Consider the following 21,729-nt stretch of genomic DNA (forward strand, 5'->3'; position numbering starts at 1 on the left):
CAATCAATCAAACCATTACACTACATATGACTTCTACTGTCACGAGATGAAAATAAAGATACCTAATGGTCCGAGTATGTTTTATACAAGGCAATCCGGATCTTCGTCACATTAGAGGTCAGGGAATATAAATTGAATGAAATTACACTCTTTATGCTTTCTTGATTAATATTATTTGGAACACACGTAAATGAGTGGTGGTCAATTTCCAAAAAAAGCTACAAACTTTTTCTCTGCATGGGAGTGAATGACATCCGGAGGCTTTGTTAATATTTTAATATCTGCATAGCAGTGAAACACACTCAGTTTACGGACTAGACCTTATTCCTATCGAGATTCTTAGTCGATGTCGCTTTGATTAAACAATATAGGCTAAATGTGAGATTAAACAAAGATAAGACAATAATTTCAAAATATTATTTTCTAAAGCATGATTTATATAGGCATACCATATGCCTATTAAATGTTTTTGTTAGCATAGCCCACATTAGTGAATTCACTGACGGCCATATCAATCTTATGTGTCATTATACTCCCAATAAATAACCTAATAAAAATATGAAAATGTCTAATTACAAATCTTCAAAAAAATATAGTGTAGGCCTACCATAAACACGCGTTCACAATAGACAAATGACCATAACAGGAATAGGTTTTTAATATAGTGAATGAATGTTGTGTGACGGTCACACCTCGTTGAATTCATATCATTGAAGAAAAAAAATCAACTCACCACATTGCAAGAGAAAAGTAGAGCGAGTGTTCTCAGGTTGCTTCTATAGGCTAATACTCGAACAGTCGAGCGCCACTGCTTGACAGGAATCGTCAGAGCTCCATATATGGTAAAAGCTACGCCCCATGAGCGTCATTTTCTGACTGAGCCTCTCCCGTGGGTTTAGAGTTTTGGCTCCCGGGAAAGATTTCAGTCCTCGGGGAAAGAGGGCTTAGTTTTGCATGTTCCCTTCCATCCTGCAACGACGCGAAAGGCCCCTTATCCACCTCTCCTGTGTACCGGGAACACCTCCACGGTGACCAGCTTCTGCGTGTGCTTGTCTTTTGGAGAAGCAGCACCTTTCAATTTCAGGAGTGGTTTATTCAAGTGTCCTGAAGGTTTTGGATGTGGTGCTTCAGGGATGTCGCTACTTTGAGAGCATCATCCACACACTAACAACAGCTATCGAATTTTTCTGTGAATAAGCACAACAAAAAGAAGGAACAATAGCCACAAAAAAAAGCATAGTCTGTTGAACAAGTCACTTTTCCAGTCTGTGGATTCCACACCGACTAAGTAGAGTACTTTGAGAATTGTTCACATCGCTACAACCCAGGACGGATTGAAAAGGGAGGCGAGACCTGTGGACCTGGTTTTCCCCTTGCAAGGCTCAGACGGCATTTACGACTTATCCCGTAAACCCTCAAGGATAACACGTTTGGACGTTTATTTACCGAATTTCACAGGAGGCTCTTTGCACGTAAATTGTTCCAAATGTTTGGGATTCAGGAAACTATATCGCGGGGTGGGACAACGATGAAGGAGGAACCGCTGGGTGGGCTGAATTCTGTCCGCTCATGGATGCACACAGCTGGGGTGGTGGATGCGAACACAGCCGCCCAAAGGTACGCATGCCAAATCATCTGATTTTCTCACGCATTTCTCATATCGACCCTCAATCCCCTCAATACTCTGTATCAATTACGGTCTCCCAATGTCCCCCTTCGGCTCTCCCCTCTTTCATTACATCAGATTACCCTTATTGTGACAAATCAAGAAATCTCTCGTACTCAAACGTGCTTCCACATCTCCACTGTTTTCATTAGCTCCATCATCTGTCTCCCGTGTCTGATACTTAACCGAGATGGTCTCTTGTTTTCTCCCTGCAGTGGTGTTGGCTTGGCACGGGCACATTATGAAAAGCAGCCACCTTCCAACCTCAGAAAATCCAATTTTTTCCATTTCGTCCTGGCACTGTATGACAGACAGGGTCAACCCGTGGAGATCGAAAGGACAGCTTATGTGGACTTTGTGGAGAAAGATAAAGTAAGCGCTTCATGAGAATATCGTTTATTGAATTTGATCATCTTTACTTTGAAATGAACTTGACGTACTTAGAGATGGCTGTGGGTCAATAAAGCAGGTCACGTGCAATATCGATTTTTAACCCCATTCGTCGATAACAGGAGCGTGGTTGTAAGTCTTATTTTTGACAAATTATACATTTAAAATGATGAAATATCAGCTAGATAGATAGATAGATAGATAGATAGATAGATAGATAGATAGATAGATAGATAGATAGATAGATAGATAGATAGATAGATAGATAGATAGATAGATAGATAGATAGATAGATAGATAGATAGATAGATAGATAGATAGATAGATAGATAGATAGATAGATAGATAGATAGATGCTTTATTTTCAGCTGACCATCATCTCAATGTTGATTATTTTCAGGAACCAAACAGTGAAAAAACTAACAATGGGATACACTACAAACTACAATTGTTGTACAGCAATGGTGAGTGAAACAATTATTTAGATAAATTCAATATTACCCAAAAGATAAAGCCTATAAATAATAGTAATAATAATAATAATTATGATGATGGTGATGATGATGATGATGATGATGGTGATGATGATTATTATTATTGTCATCATCATCACCATCATCGTTATCATCATTATTATCCTTTACAATTAATTTATTTTCTAAATCATTGTTTAAATGTCCAAGTAAAATTATTTATGATGCAGATTATAGATGTATAAATGTTCTGAGTAAAAAAAAAAATATATATATATATATATATATATATATATATATATATATATATATATACTTTATATTAATGATTTTTAATTTTATCATCGGCATTCATGTACATCTTACACAGCTCTACACCTTTGCCTTAGCTTGTCATGTTTTTTTCCCCAGGCGTCAGAACAGAACAGGATCTTTTCATACGGTTAATCGATTCCATGACGAAGCAGGTAAACTATCTTTACTCTTATATTCATACAGCTTGCTTACACTAGAGACATTGCTTCTATTCATCACCTGCATTCTGCAAATCTCCACAACCTGTGCAATTCATCACACATGCATAATATAACTTATGAGATGGGTTTTCTTTATGCAATCATGCATTGACTGAAATGGCTTTATATATAGATTGCGTGTTGGCCTATATCCTGTTTTTGCGCGACTCATAAGTCAAATTAATCAAGCACTAAGTTACCATTAACTTAGCCTACAATTGTGTACCTATACAATATAAATTATGATTGTTGGTTTGTAATGTCGTTACTTTCTGCCGATAATGATATAATGGATTTTGTTTTGCCTATTTATTTTTACATATAAGATATGATAGGCTATTGTAAAATAAAGTAGGCCTGGGCTATTGTATTGATATGGAGTTACAAGTAGTCGTGTTGTCTTGTTGAGTCCCTTATTCTAATCTGTGATTTTTAGGCATGTTGCTAAGCTTGACCCATGACCCATATTAAACATATCTAATGTTTGGGAAGAGTTTTTGAAAAAGCTCACGTAGCTGAAACACTTTCACTCGTAGAAAAATTCACGAAATTAAATCCCAAATCTCATCACATGATGGTAACCAGGGAAAAAAGAAAAAGTTATTATTTTAGACTTTTCCACCATGGTGGTTGTTATTACTACTAATTTACCGAGGGTTACAGCAGACCCATTTGAATAGAGCCGTTAAAGCTTCCACCACTCCGAGTGAAAATTCCTCTGCGAATGATCCGAGTCAATGACGCAGAACAAGCAGTTTATGGATTTCTCCGTTTCTGCAGCTGCAAATATCGACATAAATCAAACCAGTATATATAATCGCCCGGTGCTCATCAAACAAAAACAAAGCTGTCAAAAAGTCAAGTGGGGTTCCTTCCCAGAAAGAATAGGACGTCAACATTTCGGAGTGTAATTGTGTATTTTTTTCTCCTTATCATAGGCCACACATTCAAACTGTCTTCAATATAATATAGAAGTGCTATAGGCCTACTAAAAACAAGGCACGTTACAGTGCCGTATAACATGCGTCTGTCTTTGCGCTAGGTAGTCTAGTTCAATAAAGGGGAGCAAAGCGACTCTTCAGAATAGAGGGAGGGAGGAACCGAGGGAGGGAGAGCGGCACAACTGATAGCTGCACACCATCTGTTTCAGCCAATGCTCAAAAATTACTCAACCGCACCGCCAGACACCGCTTTTTATCCACAGAAAGATCATTGTTAGCAGCTCAAAAATAAACAACAGATTGCCCATTAACACTTTCCCCCAAATATCTGCAGATTATAACCATATTGATGACACGTCATTGGATCGTCCCTTATGAAAAACTCCCCCTAAAAACGGTTCTTAATATAATGTTATAACAAAAAAATATATACGTTGTTATATTATACATATTATACTTATTATTATTATTATTATTGTTATTATTATTATCATCATCATTATCACCATCATCACCTTCTGTTATTATCATTGGACCAACATTGTAACATGTTATTCATTTCATAGGCTTAGGCCTACGTCATGACACTTATTGAAAATGTATCACAGTGTTAGTTTTGCAGCAGTGACGACATTATTGATTTTTTTTACCAATAACAGTAGTTTAGTTGTTTTTTGGAGGCACTTGTTTTTGACTATTCGGTTTTAAATGCCGTTTATATTTAGGCTACTGTAAAGATGATTATATACAGTTGCTCATTATATGTATTTAATGTAGCCTACATATTTGTGTCTTTATTTTTTTCAAAGGCGATTATATATGAGGGTCAAGACAAAAACCCTGAAATGTGCAGAGTTCTTCTTACGCACGAAATTATGTGCAGGTAAGTTTTTTTTCTCTCCACAAGCTCATCGTTGTTAAAGAAGTATACAGTACATTTCTATATTTTCTCCCCATACTTGTTTATCATATTGGCGTACACGGAGAAGGCCTACAAGTAGTGGAATACAAACAGACTGGTACCCAGGGAAGTTGTAGCCTACAGGGTCTCTTGGTGAATATATTAATATTAGTCTGATGCCAGTGAGTCTGCGCCTCAAAACATGGAGTCAGGCCTTGGTTGATCCCACCTGCGAACTTTTTTTGCGTCATTTAACGAGGTAAATCTCAAGCTCTCATGTTCTGCTGCTATTCAGTGGTGTCGTTGATACTAAAAGGAACAACGTTTTATGTTGTTTATTGTTGCGCTCATTGTGAGATTTGTGAGAATTGAATTCGGATACTGTCGGTTAACCTTTCTTCTGTTGTACTGTCGCATTGTTCAAGTTGTTTGAAAGCAAGTGCATTAACCTAGAACTGAGAATGATTTGCCTTTTTAATAAGTCTACATAAACTCATCACTCACACAAAATTGTTTACATGCATCCATCACTTATTTGTGACACGTGGAATAGGGTTTATCCATATATCATTAAATCGAATATGGTGATATTTGACATTGATTATATATCATGAAGAGGATATATCGTGATGTGCAAGACTAGCCTATACTCTATTTGAGTATAAACTGTGCAGTTTTATTAGTTAGGCTGTATCAATATGTTGAAAATTAAGTGTAAATGAATAAACAAAGCCTTGTTTTTTTTTTTGCCATACTATGATTATTTATTGATATATCATAAATAAGCACCAAAATTGCACAGTCTTGAATGATCTAGTCATTAAAGGCACAAAACGTAGAAGAGGTCTCCCTAAATATCGCCCAAATCTAACATGGAATATGGTGCGTTCTAGAGGTAATTTTTACTGTCAGTGTCAAAGAGAAATTGCATTCTGTAGAGGCATAAGAAGTCTAACCTACTCACTGAGTGAAAGCTATGATCATTCAAGAAGGCATGAGGTAATGAGTATCCTAGTCCTGCTCCACGAGAGTATTCTTCTGTTGTCTTTTGCTCTGCTAAAGCATTAAGTATATTTTTGCAGTATTATTGTAATATCCACTCAAACTATCTCTTGTCTGCATGTTGTGAAAAATGCTTTGTCTTTCTTTCCTTGCCATATGGCATCAAATAACAATTAGACCTGCAGCCATTATACCCATATACATTTTCATTTCAAATGGGAAGCAGCAGTATAGTTGTGTTTAATTTCAGTTTGAATTAAAGCTCCAACGAAAGAACTGGAGGTATAGTGTAGGTTTAGAGAAAACATGGTGGAAACGTGATGGAGGATAAATTAGTGCTTTTGAGGCCGTAATTGATAAATGCCCCGCAGAAATATTGGTTTGAGGGTGGCCTCTTGCATCTCCCCCAGAAATAGCAGCCTGGCAATTAGAGGTAAACAAAAGCTGAAGCTGTGAAAAGTGACTCCCCTGCCTCCTGCCTCCTGGCCCAATCCCCCCTCCCCTCCCTTCTACTTCCCTCCTCTCAAGCACTAAGGCAAACACTTTACCACAACATGTTGTTATTCTATCAGCGTCCATGAAAGGACAGATTTAGTGTATGTTATTTCTCTATTCATTTTTGTTTCCAAATTGAACACAATGACGTTTTGCCTCAGAAAGCAATATACATTTTTAAGGGTCTAATGTTCACTCTAAACAGTAACAGCCACCGTTGTGATCTCAAACGTTCTTTCTTCCCCTAGCCGGTGTTGTGACAAGAAGAGCTGCGGCAACAGGAACGAGACTCCGTCAGACCCTGTGATTATCGACAGGTAGGATCTGCTCCATGTCTCCTCCATGCTGCTGTGATTGTGACCTGTGTTAGATTCAGGCTTATACTCTGTTGGGAAGAGAGTGAGTGAGAACTCCGCAGTGTTGGGGTGCCCAGGTGGGTTGACTCCAACCTTATGGTCCACTCTGTGGGAACTGTGGCTGATTGTTCTGTGAACAGGTGAGGGGGGGTCTTTCCCAGGTACCTGTGCTCAGAGGGGCAGTCACCACCTGGAGAGGGGTGTTCAATCACAGGTGCATTGGGCGGGGTATTCACCTAATTATCTAAGGGGTTTATCATGATATTTGGCTCTCATTTTCTCTTTGTCTATCAAAGTGGTTGTTATCTAGTTTTTACTATTCTCTCAGGTTCGGCAATGCTAAGATTGTGTGTAAAGGTGGTTAGGGCTCTGTTGTGATAAGAGTTTGTGCCAGAGATTTTGCTTTGAACCTTTAGGTTACTGTATGTCACATAGATTAAAGGATTTGGATATTCAGAGAACATAAACTGCATATTGGCTATTACATTCCTTCCACACAGTATAACTGTTATTCAGACTCCTCTATCTCACGGCTTAAAAATGAATGTGGGTGCGTTTGTGCGTGCCCACGAGTGTGTAGGAGGGAATATCTTCACCATAGAGCCTAACTAACTCTCACCATGGAGTGGGGAGAGACAGCAATGCTAATGTTTGACTAGACGGAATCACTGTTTACTTAGTGGAGAATGCCTGGTATCTGACAGAGGGGACAACTCTCTTATTAGTAATCAAATAGGGCTGAACAGTTGTTGCCGCCACTCCAGCAGCTTCTCATGCATCAGGAAGTAGGGGCTGCCATGGATGCCTGCCTGGCTGGATTACCACAGCTACTGCCTCTCTAGATGCCTCTCTCTCTCTCTCTACTAGGAGAGCTGGTGTTCATCTATTATGTAGGACTGGATGTAACATTATGTTATGGGTATTATGTATGTGATTTAAATTGAGCAGCCCAAGGAAACACTTTATAATTCAATCATCATGCCTGTCATGAAGTTGATTATCTGATTTATTAGACTAGTGTAGTTTTTGGATAGTGTTCACACAGAAACATAAAGTATGAGAGATAAACATCTCACTGATTTCTGCTGCTTTTAAGTTTGATTTGTACTGCCTCACTGCCTTCATTGAGTTAAGTTTCACACTCTATTGTTCCTCAATCTGTGGGACAAAACTGGGAACATAAGTACAATAGCCAAAATGAATGCAAAGCAGGAAAAAAGAGAAGCGGATGGATATTGTAAGCTCAACCAGCTCTGAAAAAAAAGGCTCAGATTTTTATTGTGACGGGAGTGAATGGGAGTAGAGTATCGTTTTCCTCGCACAATGAGCAGGTCTGTTGAATCACAAAAGCATATGTTCCTCATTAGGCCCTCCCATTGTCTCCATGTCGTAACTATGAGCAGATCAGTTCACCCTCCCAGTCCCACACTACTTCCCATTGACTTCCCACTGACTAGAGGGGGTTGCAGCAAGGCTAGTTGTGGAGTTTCGGAGTTAACACAAAATCACTGACGTTTACTGTACTGCATACACATGTCACCCAGTTTACCACCCTGATACAGTACTTTTCAGTGAACATATGGGTGAGAGTTTGTGAAGCCTCAATATGTTACACAGTCTTTTGTTACATCTGTCTGTTTCTCATGCAAATTGTGAGTGGCACCTGTGCTGCAGTTGCTTCTGGCTAAAAGTCATTATTTTAAATTGAAGAGAGCTGAGAGTTGACTGTGTGAAAAAAAGACTGATTGTTGAATCAGTCATGTCTTAGATAGCTGCCTACATTACAGTATAACACATCTTCAGCTCTGCCACATTTCCTAGAGAAAGTGTAGCATAGCCCAACCTTTAAGAAACAGATTTAGAGTGAATCATTGATGGCATTTCCTCGCTGTAACATTTTCCCAGATGGTACAAGGGGAAAGCATACACAGCTAGCTGGCATCTATCAAGACATTAACTGGCGTTCCCATGGATCTGGCATATCCGACTGAGTTTGGGAAACCTATCATTCCAAATGTGTCCAATTTTCCTGTGGTCAAGCCAGACATCTGTTTACCCTATTTTCTCTCTGAGTTTGATGCAGATTTTCAGGAATTTTTTTAAGGGAAAGAATTCTTAAAAAAAAGTTTGTTAGATACAGTATAAGCCTAACAGCTGTCACAGAGTTTCAGGGCTGGAGGAGCTTTAAATATTTCACAAGTGACTTTTGATGTCATTACATTATTCATATTTGTTTTCTGGGGAAAGAAAGGGACTTTTTTTATGTGTGTGTGTCAGTGTGTGTGTGTGTGTGTGTGTGTGTGTGTGTGTGTGTGTGTGTGTGTGTGTGTGTGTGTGTGTGTGTGTGTGTGTGTGTGTGTGTGTGTGTGTGTGTGTGTGTGTGTGTGTGTGTGTGTGTGTCTGCATGTGTGTGAACTTGTGTGTGTGTGAAGGGACATTCTGTACTGCTGGGGAAAGGCTGACCCTATCTTCTGTGCTGAAAATGAAAGTCTATTACAGATGTAGGATATTAATTTGAGACAGTTTGCTACAGCAGGAAAATAATCATGCAGCAACAGGAAATTTGAATTATTATGTGGATTATAATTGACATTTTTGTATAGGTTGTTACATTTTTCCTAAGGGAAATCAAGTCTGAAACAACAGAAGCCTTTTTAAACCTAAAATACACTAAACGTTTTACATTTCCTGCATTGCAGGAAAGTTCTCCTGCATCAGGGTGATCAAATTAAGATCCTACATCTGTATGTTCTGTCAGTCTTTGCATACATACACACATACCAATGAGGGTTCCTCAAGGTTCTTTTGGGGAAGGTGAGGGTTCTATGTACAACCATACTGACCCAAAGAACCCATTGAGCCCTTCAATTGTTCTTTGCAGTTCAAACAATTATTATTTCTTCTTAAATGGATCTTTCCTCTTGATAATTAAAATGTAGGGTTGATGGCTCATTCAAATATTTTGGGGTGTGGTTTGTGCACAACTCTTTTTGTGTTGACTAAGTCAGTAGTTCTCAGTTCTCACCCCCATCCATTCCAGAGCTAGCACACCTGATTCAACTTGTTGAATGAACCAGAATAAAAAACCCTGTATGGATCTGCAAAGAACCTTTGAGATTGAGAAAGGTTCTTTATAGAACATATAAAAAATAGATCTGTATAGACCCCAAAAGGGTTGCAACCATAACCAGAAACGTTTTGTTATTGGTTCTTTATAGAACCTTAGGAAAAGGTTCCATATAGCACCCAAAAGGGTTCTGCTTTGGTTATAAGCCAAATAACCCTTATTTGGCACTATATAGAACAATTTGTTTTTAGTGTGTATTTTTTTGCTCTTCTAATCAGGAACGTTGGAAACTATGTTGGCTCTTGCAGAAACAAAAAGACACTGATTGAATTTGGTCGGTAATTGTATCACTATTGCTATGACTACAGTACTTCACAGTTGGTTTTAATCATATCTTCCCATTATGAAGTCGTTGTTGAAAGGGATGTCTTTAAGCTAGTGGCGCCTTAAAGTTAGTGGGGGCATGGGTATATACAGGCAGTAATTTGAGTCTCTAGAGTTATAGTGATGAGGTGCCCAATATCTGATTAGGTGGTTTCCCCATTTACAGTATGTGTAGGGCAGGGTACGCCAAACATAATTCAATTTGTGATGACTCTTCCGCCCTGGTATCTATCTTCACTCTCCTGAATATTGATTTTGTCTTCTCCTGTGTGAAAGATTAGATACATGGTCCAGGCTTACACATTCATTTTGTAATACAAAATAAGAACATCCTGTTGGAAAAAAAGAAAGAAAACGACTCATTCTGGCTGCCAAAGTAAAAAGGTTGCTTGTCTCACAGAGGAGATGCAGCAGATTAGGTGAGGATAGCACAGGAGGGAATGGGTTTTCAGAGCTCACGCTGCCCATACATGCATTTTGAATCTAATGTATGTTCACATGGCTTAACGTCCATGTTAATGTACACTCCCATTCAGAAAGGAGGACCGTGGACCAGACCAAAAGATGTCAGCTCTGCTTATTCCAGCATTAACTGCATTCCCTTTCACTTCCTGTCACAAAGGTCAAAGAGCTTTGACCTCTGGAGGCCGCCCAGCTACTGAATAATTCATAACATTGACTTGTTTTTTTCCTTTAGATTTTTTTTTCAGTCATCAGCACACACGGCTGTGCTGTGGGAGGGTTTTTATTAATTTAGCTCATTTATAAAGGCCTCTCCGCACCTGTTCATGTGTTAATGCAATTCAGTTTTTGGCCTAATGCAAATTTTGCTTAGCTTTTCGTTATGTCGCTCATTAGTGCGCTGTATTTTCTAAATGACTGTGCGTTATCGTTCATTTGCGGAACATCTACTAGGTCATATCCCAGAGTGCAGTGGCTTGTTGTCTGAGATGTTTGTCAGTAACAAAATAACTTTGCGTTGGACCACATATGGTTTCTCTTCCCTCTACGCAAGAAATACAAAAATTGGTGTGGTGGTGTGTTCCCATCTGGTTTTTGCAAAAGTGTGATTAACTCCCAAGCTGAACAAATGCCAGTATTTATAAGGTCAGCTTTTTGCGTTGGAAATGCTATGTAAATGAGAATCAGCGAAAAGGGGACATTAAGCAACATTTAATTCATTGTCTCCTTTGATGTCATTTAAAGCCCTGGACTGTCAAAAAGGATTTCAGAGACCATTTTAATTACACACGGATAAAATAAGTGTGTTTTCATAGGCAGTGTTTTGATAACCTGTGAAGAGAGTTCTGGTTTATTAACTACCTACTGTAAATTACATGTTTTCACAAGGGTAATAAATGGCACTGTATATGTCATGTAATTCACCATCCACCCACAAGTGAGAATGAAACAATGCAGAGGTCAGAGCAATGCACAGGTTGTGCTGTTTTTATTTTTATTTTAACCTTTATTTAACTAGGCAACTCAGTTAAGAACAAATTCTTATTTACAATGACGGCCTACCCGGCCAAACCCGGACGATGCTGGGCCAATTGTGCGCGGCCCTATGAGACTCCCAATCACGGCCGGATGTGATACAGCCTGGATTCAAACCAGGGACTGTAGTGACGCCTCTTGCACAGAGATGCAGTGCCTTAGACCACTGCACCACTCGGGAGCCCTAATCATGGAGGTGTAGCACATGGATTCTTCCATCATACAGTAGAGAAATTGTATTTGGCTCATGGATGGCGAGCATACAGTTTTGAAGTACTATAGTGCAGTCGATTAAAGTTGCTGCCTTTAGGGAAAAACATGCACGCACACACACGCACGCACGCACACACACATGCACACACACACACACACGCATGAACGCATGCAACCACACATACATATACGCATGTACACACATCCACATCCACAAACACTTTTCATGTTCATGCCTCAATGATATTATTTCCTTCTTCGCGTTTTATTTACGGCTCTTTTCAATGTAATTCATATGACAGATGTGAGTTTTTGACACCCTGTGTGAAAGGAGAGAAGAAACTGGCCACCCCTGACTGGACTAGAGTGATGTTTGAGTGAAACCTGTCTCCTTTTGAGCCAGAGTAGGAAGAGCAGGAAGTGTTGAGAGCGAAAGCTGTACTTGGCAGCTCTCTGTTGGCTTGCACTTGCTGAAAAATGAAACCCAGACCCTCTCTGCAACCTTGGAGCCAGAAACTCCTTCCCACTGTTCCAACATCCAGGATTGGGTAATACTGTTCACTAAGCAAAACATTACCTCAAATTATTCTGCTCTGTTTCTTATTCCCTCCTCCCTCATGTTGGTTTTATCGCAGTTTGTAAATGTCAAGACACTTACAAAGACGCACAGTATAAATTATATTTTCCAAATTATGCTCTCATGTTTGGGTTCACATGAGTGGCGTCTGAAGGTAACGTGGTGCCTGGTGTTCCCGCGGGAGACCCACCTCACTGGGATAGGATTCCCCAGGGGCATCAGCTAATGGCAAGACTTGACAACAGCACAGAAGACGGGGGTGTTGTGTTTTACTAGTGCTGAGCAGGGGTGATGACTTTAACATGTGTGCAGAGAGAGAAGGAGGTGTGTATGTGTGTGTGTGTTAGAGAGAGAGAGAGAGAGAGAGAGAGGTGTGCTGTACAAGAAACTAGTCTGGACCAACAGAGCGACGGATTCGGCTCCAGCTTGACGGCAGTGAAAGACGAAACATGGTTCCACATGTGTTGAGAAAGAGCAGTCCATCTGTCCGCAGAGACAACCTCTCCCCCCTTTCCACCCCTACTTCTCTCTCCCTCTCCTCTCCCTTTCTCTTCCCTCATTCTACTCCCCTGGTTCGTTGTGCTGACAGAAACAAGGCCAGAGCTGGTGTGATGGAATGAAGGCTGGACAAACACTGGCCCACACACACACACACACACGCACGCACGCACGCACGCACACACACACACACACACACACACACACACACACACACACACACACACACACACACACACACACACACACACACACACACACACACACATGCGCGCGCGCGCACACACTCACACACATATTTTATTTGTAAAATTAGTGATCTTATTAAATAACAATTTTGATTGTTTGTGTTTTTCTGCTTCGATGAAGTTCCATTGTCTCCTATTACGTCCAATAACTCTGTGGAATATCATGGTAACGCTCTACATTAAGCTGCCCTAAAATACCACTACAATCAAACATAATACTTGAAAAATATTTATAACGATGAATTCATTTGAAATGAATTTCCATGAAGCACAAGTGTAACACAGTACACAATGAAAATTGTACAATATTGAAAACTAAATCTAACCTAAATAAAACATGTCACTCTATCTCAAATATTTAACAGCTTTCCTTTATAATTAAACTCTGTAGCTGTTTAGAAGTCTTTGTTTGCTTTCTTAAAGCTTTAATGATGAAAAAGTTTTTTCAAACATCCTCGCATCCTATGAATCGCATTTAGATCGGCCAGCGCACTGTTTTTACATGCTTTTCTTCCTTTTGAAAAAGGGTCTCCTTTCTTTCTTTTGGCATGTTCTCACTCCCATTCAATCCTTATTGGGTTCCCCCTAATTGTCAAACAAACTGTTGGGTCAACCTCAGTCGTATCTGGCCCTAAAACAGCACATTAGGTCCTGGTGAGGGATATATGTGGTATTTCATCGGAGACGGAGTAATGCTGGGGTTTTATGGTTAAGTACCAGTTCACGCCCATGCCATTTGTTCCGCATTAGGCTGGAGGTTTTGTAAATCCGATCAATATGTTCACCGTGATGTGATTCCTTTCCAGGATCTCCCGAGTCGTTCTTTCCTCCAGTACTTTTGTTATGGGATCGGTTGTCGATGCACACTCACACCACTACCCCCCCCCTTTCCTCCATCCATCCATCCATCCATCCATCTCTCCCTCCCTCCATCTCCACCTCAATCTATTTCCATTTTGTGAATGTAGCAATTTGTAGTGTGACATGGCTGAGATTAAGATGGGAAGCAGTCGGAGGAGGATTGCATCGGACATGGTCCTGCTCCCATGGCGTGGGGTCACAGGACAAAGATGGGGAATTGTGGGATGGGGTCATCAGTTACCTCAAGGAAACGAGCAGGTCTTCTGGCCGCTCCGATGGCCCCAAGGGTTGCCTGGGATGGATCTGAGGGAAAAGCCCCAGAGAAAGAGTCCTGAACCAGTGTCATCTATTAAAAGTGACAAGTTATTTCTAAGTATAGCTCTGTTTTTTGTTTCTTTACGATGCTGTCATTTGGAACAGTGCCCCGCTGTCCACGAATCACATAGATATGATACATGTAGGGATGACCCCCTCTTTTTACATATCTTCGATTCAGTCTGAGAACATTTGTATTCTGTTTTATGGAGCTATTTTTTATTGTTTGAAATAAAACAATACAAGAATTATTTGACAATAACTATGAAAATATTTCAATATGCGTTCAACAGTTTGCTATAAAATATTTATATTTTAAAATGAAAACCACCTTATTGTATGTATCTGATGTTGTTCTCATCATATAATCGCTCCCAGAAGTCTTAGCAAACAGAACTATGTTGCTTTTAAAACAAACGCTTCAACATCTATTTTGGTGGCATAGTCAGATTCTCATTATTTTAATATTTATGTAAACCGTAACATTAGATTGTTCTAACCCATACTATTGTATTCTAATATGAGCCTCCTTTCCATTGTGGAATGGTGGGGTCCTCTTGACCCCTCCCCCTTTATAACCTGCCCCAACTGTGTTAATGATATATGACAGAAATGTCCTTGTGCTGGTTCAGTGGCAAGAAAGGTCCTGGCTAGTCTATATCAATTCATCTGACTTATGTTCCTATGTCTTAAATTACCACTTTATGGAAACCTGTTGCTCGCTCCTCTTGCCAAATGAAATCAGATCGCCTCTACGGCCCGGTGTGATATTGATCCATATTCAACACCCAGGCTGCCGATTGATCGCTATTGATTTACAATAAAAACACTCCTCTGCTTGTTCAGCAACACGTTCAATACGGTTGAAGAAAAAACAGATTTTGTCTTTACCATGCAGGGACCAGTGCCATATAATGTGAGGAGCTTTTTCATTCCAAGAAAGGAAAAATTGTTCTTGGTCTGAAACCACGACAAAATGGTTAGTGTACACCATTGTGCTGCAACAGAAAAATGATCTACTCAAGTCATGTGAAACAAACTAATAGAAATGGTTTAATGGGATGACACTTCGATTAGGAGTCATTTATTGAGGAATGCCTGCCCCGTTTATGAATTTCTACATTGCAGTGGGGAAGTATAAGTGCCATGTACAGCTTGATTTCTGCACGTTAACACAATAAGACTTCCTGTGGTTTGATATGAATAGGCATCTCTCTCGTTATCCCACCCTCACACACAGACATGCTCTCTCCCTCCCACACGCTCACTATTAGAGCCCAGAGTATAGAGCAGCCCTAGCAGCTCCAGATCCTGGTATTACCGCGTCATGTCTTAGTCCTAATCTTTCTGACTTCCTCCCCCCCCAGACCCTCTGTAAAACAACTGTTCCCATCCAGCTATTTCGAGTCCTGTTGCCGGCCTACGGACATCTGAAAGAAATGATCCCCAATCTCGGACATCCAGAAGTTTACAGTTATATAATGATAGTGAAAACCACATGAGGGAGCACACATTTTTGGGATGCCTCCCCATCTGTTTGGAGCTGTACTGAGGCCAGACCAACAGGACAGCACGGCACCTTTTACCAGCCCTGGTGCAGCCAGTCTGGAACTCATTACATTGTGTTATAAAGCAAATCCAATAGAGCTCCGTCCTCAGTGATTGTGGCACCATCTCTATCCTGGTTGTCCCTGTGTAAGTGCTGGTTGTTTGTTTGTCCTGGAGAGGCTGACGGAGGGCTATGCAGGGACCGGGCCAGCCAGGTCGGAGGCGACGCTAAACCTGAGCTGCCTGGCATTGCTCTGCTCCTTCACCGCTGGCCTTGTTTGGACTGCAGCTCCAGTTTGCTTTCTTAGAGGGAAGCTGAGCCCTCATAATAACGGGCCCTTCCCTCGGGTGGGAAGCTTTGCATAGACAAGGGAGTGATGACATAGCCCGAGAGGCCTTGCCAGTACACCCTTGTGCTCTTAGCATATTTATTTTCTCTGCTCATTGTATGGTTTAAATCACACCGTATTATGTTCGGCCCCTATGCACGTGCCGATCACTCTGATGTGCTGAGGTATATGCTATAGACCTGTGGGCTTTGTTTTCACAAATTATTCTGGGGATTACTGACTGGCTGACCCGATTGTAATCTTTATTAGTCTGTTAACCGTATCCTCTGCTTTTGGGGCCTTCATAACTGACCTGATAAACCTTGACCATTTTCAGAGGATCCTTGCAAGATCTAAACCTATTCAATATAAGAACAAGTGTTCATTTGTATACATTCAGTACTTCTCAAATCACTCCCACTCTCAAGATAATATTTGGACAGTTTGAGACCTCCCTATTGTTTCCCTATGGTTTCAGACTAACGAGAATGTTTTATTCAATGCCACTGTTGTGTTTTGTTATTGAAATGGCTTGTCGATTCGAATAGAGTCAACCTGGTCTGACAATACAATCTCATTGTATCCAGTGGAGAGTGAAAGCCATCTCAGCAGCGTAGCTTCACCAGAACACAGTGAGATTGGAGGAGGGGGGCAGAGTGAGTGGCTCCTCCAGATGGAGATCCAGGATAACAGAGAATGTCCGGGCCCTTTTCCAGAGATTCCATAATAGGAATCTACCATGGCTCGTCTATTAAGTTGTGCACACCACGAGGAATGAGGAGAGAGAGAGAGAGATGGGGAAGAGGAGATTGTTTAGACTGAGATGGACAACACACATGGCTTCACCTTTCTTGGGCAACTGTCAAATCGAGACTACCAAAAGTCTCAGGTCATGCAGTCTACGACAGCCAAAGAACTGCCTCGATAGTGGGGAACTTTTTTTCAGTCACAGAGGCGCATGACAAGATTTGTTTTTGTTTTCTGTTGGAAATGGGAAAGTACGACATGCAGGTCAGGAAGGTCAGCGTTGGGGTTAAGAGGTCGCAAACTTTTTGGTACCTGAGCAACCTCATATGGCTAAGCCATTTCTCAGGCTCCTCAAAAACGGGTTGAAAGCAGTGTGTGTGTGTGTGTGTGTGTGTGTTTGAGGGGGTTGAAAGGTAGGTTCTCCAGTGATCTATCAGCAACAGAAGCACATAGGATGGCAGCTACTGCAACTAAACAGCGTAAGACAGATTGGCAGGACTTTCTCAGTTAAGATACATAAAGCTGCAGAAGGAGTCAGAAAGACTGAGTACAGTGGATGTTCAACTTTGACCTCTCGTCCAAATAAAGAGTATGTAGAACAACTGTATACTCTTCCAATTAAAAGTATTTTTTATAACCAAAGTGTTCCTTCTTCTCATACTTAAACATTGGCAGTCATTTTCTATGGTGTCAGTTCTAACCAAGCACCACGTAGTCCCCTAATATCTCTGAAGCTGCATTTTTCTCGAAGGTAGTCTATTTGTGTACAGATTGGCCTGTCACTTTGTAAAACAACATTCATGATTTTTTATTGTTGCTCTGCCATCACCCTTTCCTCCTCTCGACAAAGTGGCTTTTTGTCGTTTGAGGGAAGTAAACTTCATCAGGTCGACACCGAGGTGTGCTTCACATGTCACTCAGTGGAGCTCTCCCCTAATGAAATGCTGCATACAGATTTTTGCCTGCGGGCTCAAGGGGATAAGACTGTGGAAACAGAATGAAAAGAGCTCCTTTCTGCACACACATGCGCGCGTGCACACACACACACTTGCTCGAGTGCATCCATGTGAAGAGATCCAAATCTGCAATTTATTCAAATATTGATATTTCTACTTGTCAGGAGAAAGGTGCCTTGAAATTTCCTCTGAGTACTCCTGTCAGAAAAATAGCGAGAAATATGTCAGATCATTCATAAATAGAGTTCAGCCCTGTGAAGTCAGTAGGGAACAGCAAAAATATATATGATTGTCAATGAAGAATAGAAGCAATATTACAGAGACTAGCGCTTAGTCTTCCATCATGTCAAGCAAGCAGCCCTTGCCGGCCCATAGTGTAAACTTATATATCAGTGTGTGTGTGTGTGTGTGTGTATGTGTATAATGTCTTTGTATGTGTACATGTGTATGTATATTTATCGAAATGTGAATGAGTGTGTGCAGGCCATGTTTTGACTCCTGCTTCTATCTGTTTGTTGACTTTTTCCATCGAGACGCACCATTTCCCATCCTGCAGCAGTCTATGAGAGCGTGGCCCTTCTGGAGAGGTCCGTAACCGGACGCTGCCCTCCATGTGGTTTGAATTAGGGCCCCTGAAGCTGTGAAGGACACCTCAAATGACGTGAGGCACTCACACACAAATTCCAATCTGTTGAATGGTGGAAGAAAAGTGCTCTCCGGGAATCCTCCGAGATATTTTGGCTCAGGCCGGAGCGATTAAAACAGGGCGGAAACCAATAACTCAAGGAATCATGACTAAATATCCCATGAAATCTGCCTCGCTCAGTCACACCCACACGCACGTCCAAATCAGCCCTCTCAGAATAGAGCTTTTCAAACTAAACCAGAGAAAAGTCTTGTTCTGTACTCCCTTGGCTGAATGGAACTCTCAACACTTGGAGCAGATTAGACATTCTTGTCTTTCGGCTAGCTACCTCAGCCCTGATAGGCATAGGATTCAGATGATGCATAGGGCAGCGAGGCTCCATTGTGCCAAGGCGATACAGAAAAGGACCCAGTATCTCCGGTAGTCATGTGACGCTATAGTTCATAGCAGTTGACGAGGAGTGGTTTGGCACAGCTTGGGACCCATCTGGGTGGTGCAGATACCCATACTGAGGAGCTATTTTACAACTAGGCATCTGTGTGGCAGAAGAGCTATTTAGCATATGCTTGCTATATGGGACAATATGCTTCAACATTGCCAGCCGTAGACTAGTGCTCATTTCCTGAAGCTCCATGCAGCATCAGATAGATGCAGTACAATCCAAAGTTTATAATAATGTTGGCATTTCTGTTGCTTAAGTAGAAAACACATCGCTAGGACCATGGCAGCCAGTTGAGACATTGCCTGTCCATCTACCTGCATAACACATTTCATATAGTGTGTCCATAGTGGGGACATGCTCAGACGTTTGGGCTGCAACACAGAACAGTGCTCTGCCGACAGGGCGAGGGTTAATGTTTACCTCCTCAATCCTCCAAACTCTGTGAAGGTGTTTCGATCCCTAGTAAAAATAGTGATATTGATTGGGTTTGTTTTACAAAAGCAATGGCTTGTGTGTGTTTCGGAGTAGATAGTGATAGCGCTGACATCATCCACGTATTCATGGAAAATGCCAGATGGCGCATGAAGCTGAAAGTATTTGAATTTGAAGCGTGCCACATCGCTGAATGGGGATAAATGGCGCCAAAAAATCACTAACGATCATGGTGAAAGTGGCACCGCTAGTTTGCTACGCAGTAGCCGACCAGCAGATCTTGTGACTTCACTCTCCAGACCAGACACTGGGGCCTGAAATAAGTACTCTATCTGTCCATATGTGTCTACATAAGATTAAATTCCTCTTCCCACTATCAAACAGCGACATTTTCCTCAAACTATTTAAATGAAGATATACAAAAAATGAAGATATACACCAACAACAAAAAACACCCCCACACATAGCGCTCTTCTACAGAGATCAGGAGTTCTTTCCCTATCCGTGGTGCTTTGCACGTAGCAGAGTAGCTTGGAACTCACCCAGAGCTGTTGAACAAACACGAGACCAGCCTGTCAATAGCACCTCCGCAAACTAATTGCCTGTCAAATGACCCATCCCCAAAGCTGCCCAGATATGCTTTGACTCAATGCGCACCTTGTTAGAAGACAAGAGATACGAGTGGCACTCTTCTGTTTGACATCTTGTTTTTATTTTTTACAATTGTTGTAGCCGTGCAAAGTGCAGTGACCGTGAGATTGCTTTTTAGTCATTCATAAAGGAAATGAAGTGTACAATTAGGTTGGTGTAATTTTACTACATGGAGCAAAGGTTACGGTATGTACCAATTTATTTTTGTTTTTACACTCATTACATGGTCATAGACAGCACACCTTGCACCAACTGCTATTGTTGTGTTTTTCTCTGTAGTCATTAGACGGTAGTAGTGTAGTAGCCCATTGGCTTGTCTGTTAGCCTGTAGTAACAGTACAGTGAGATTGACACAGCTGGGGAGAGCAGCTTGAGGCTGCACGCTCAGGAATACACAGGGGGTGTTCAAAGCCCCTCTCTGAATCCTGATCAGAGAGCTGCCCCGGCCAACTGATGGCCTATTAAATATACATGGGCAGGGGTCAGATCTGGAGGTCCCCGCTTCCTCCCAGCTATGTGCACTTAAGCGGAAAGGCTGGGCAACAATAAAAACCTCCTCTCGCTCCAGTGAGCTCTCCCCTGACACCTTCACCTCCAGTGTGTACGTCAAGTCCAGCGCTCACCTAGCGCTACATTACAACCCTGCCTTTGTGAAAAGGACAAATTATGAATTTTTTACACTGGTAATTATATATTTATATTCAATAACACCCAAGACCTCGCTGTCTCTCCTTCCTCTAGACGTGGACAGATAGCCTTAGTTGATACAAAGAGAAAGAGTTTTAACTGTAGTTTCACTGTGGTGTGATGGTTCGACATGTGATTAAGTAGGCTAGGAAGCAGAGACAGAGAGGAATGCTGGAGTGGTCCTTCATGCCCAGGCGTGATTAACATATTCAGAGTGACAGTCACTCTGTGTTTTTCTTTAAGCCTGCTCTGTCGGCCTAATGAAGTCGAACAGCAGTTGATCAATTAACCCAGTGGTGAGCCACTTGTGTCAGGGATAACCCATTTACCAGGTGTCACAGTAATCATGTCGGTGCCCTTTCACCTCTAGCGAGTGTCCAACGAGACAGCGACTGTGATAACGACAGCGGGACACACAAGCTTTCATTGGGCGATCCACTAAACAGGATTGGTGTGTTTGGTGTGTGTTGTTGGTGTGTGTTGTTGTAATCCAATGAAAGGCAGATAGATAGAAGAGAAAGGACGTTGACTAACTTGGAAAGAGGATCATGAAAATGGGATGGACAAACTGGCTATGTGGTTGTTCAACATCTATAGAGACAGCGCAGTACAGTGTACATCATAACATACAACTTAGTGGCGTCTCCATCAACAATTCCCCCCTGCAACTACGTCCCGTCCTCCCCCACTCTTCCTTCCTCCATCCCACGTTGCTTGCGTTCATTTAGACTGCGGTGACCTGGCTTACACGCACATCAGCCCTTTCTCTCATGAGTAACTGCAATGGTCTCCTGGAGGATAATGTGGTTTAAACTCCACATTGCCTGTCTATTAGGAGAGACATGATGGCAACCACAAATAATAAAATACATGTATTCCTCTCTATGTGACG

The 21,729-nt window shown here is 41.3% G+C and overlaps 1 protein-coding gene across 12 annotated transcripts in view; it reads left to right on the forward strand.

Annotated features, from left to right (window-relative positions):
• Nucleotides 1-928: 928 nt before the first annotated feature.
• LOC106607303 (transcription factor COE3) overlaps nucleotides 929-21,729 on the forward strand; it is a 72,140-nt gene continuing 51,339 nt past the window's right edge. For 4 of the 12 annotated variants that reach the window (XM_014204281.3, XM_045721070.2, XM_045721087.2 and 1 more), the window contains exons 1-6: nucleotides 930-1,617; nucleotides 1,882-2,038; nucleotides 2,457-2,520; nucleotides 2,941-2,996; nucleotides 4,795-4,868; nucleotides 6,632-6,700. In XM_014204281.3, coding sequence (XP_014059756.1) covers nucleotides 1,487-1,617; nucleotides 1,882-2,038; nucleotides 2,457-2,520; nucleotides 2,941-2,996; nucleotides 4,795-4,868; nucleotides 6,632-6,700 — 551 coding nt within the window. In that variant the 5' untranslated portion in view covers nucleotides 930-1,486. Of the gene's footprint in view, nucleotides 1,618-1,881; nucleotides 2,039-2,456; nucleotides 2,521-2,940; nucleotides 2,997-4,794; nucleotides 4,869-6,631; nucleotides 6,701-21,729 lie in introns of all 12 variants that reach the window. The other 8 variants (XM_014204262.3, XM_014204210.3, XM_014204244.3 and 5 more) reach the window with 3 other exon arrangements.

This window comes from Salmo salar, chromosome 01, assembly GCF_965601325.2.
Source record: "Salmo salar chromosome 01, fSalSal1, whole genome shotgun sequence".
Classification (NCBI taxonomy): Eukaryota; Metazoa; Chordata; class Actinopteri; order Salmoniformes; family Salmonidae; genus Salmo; species Salmo salar.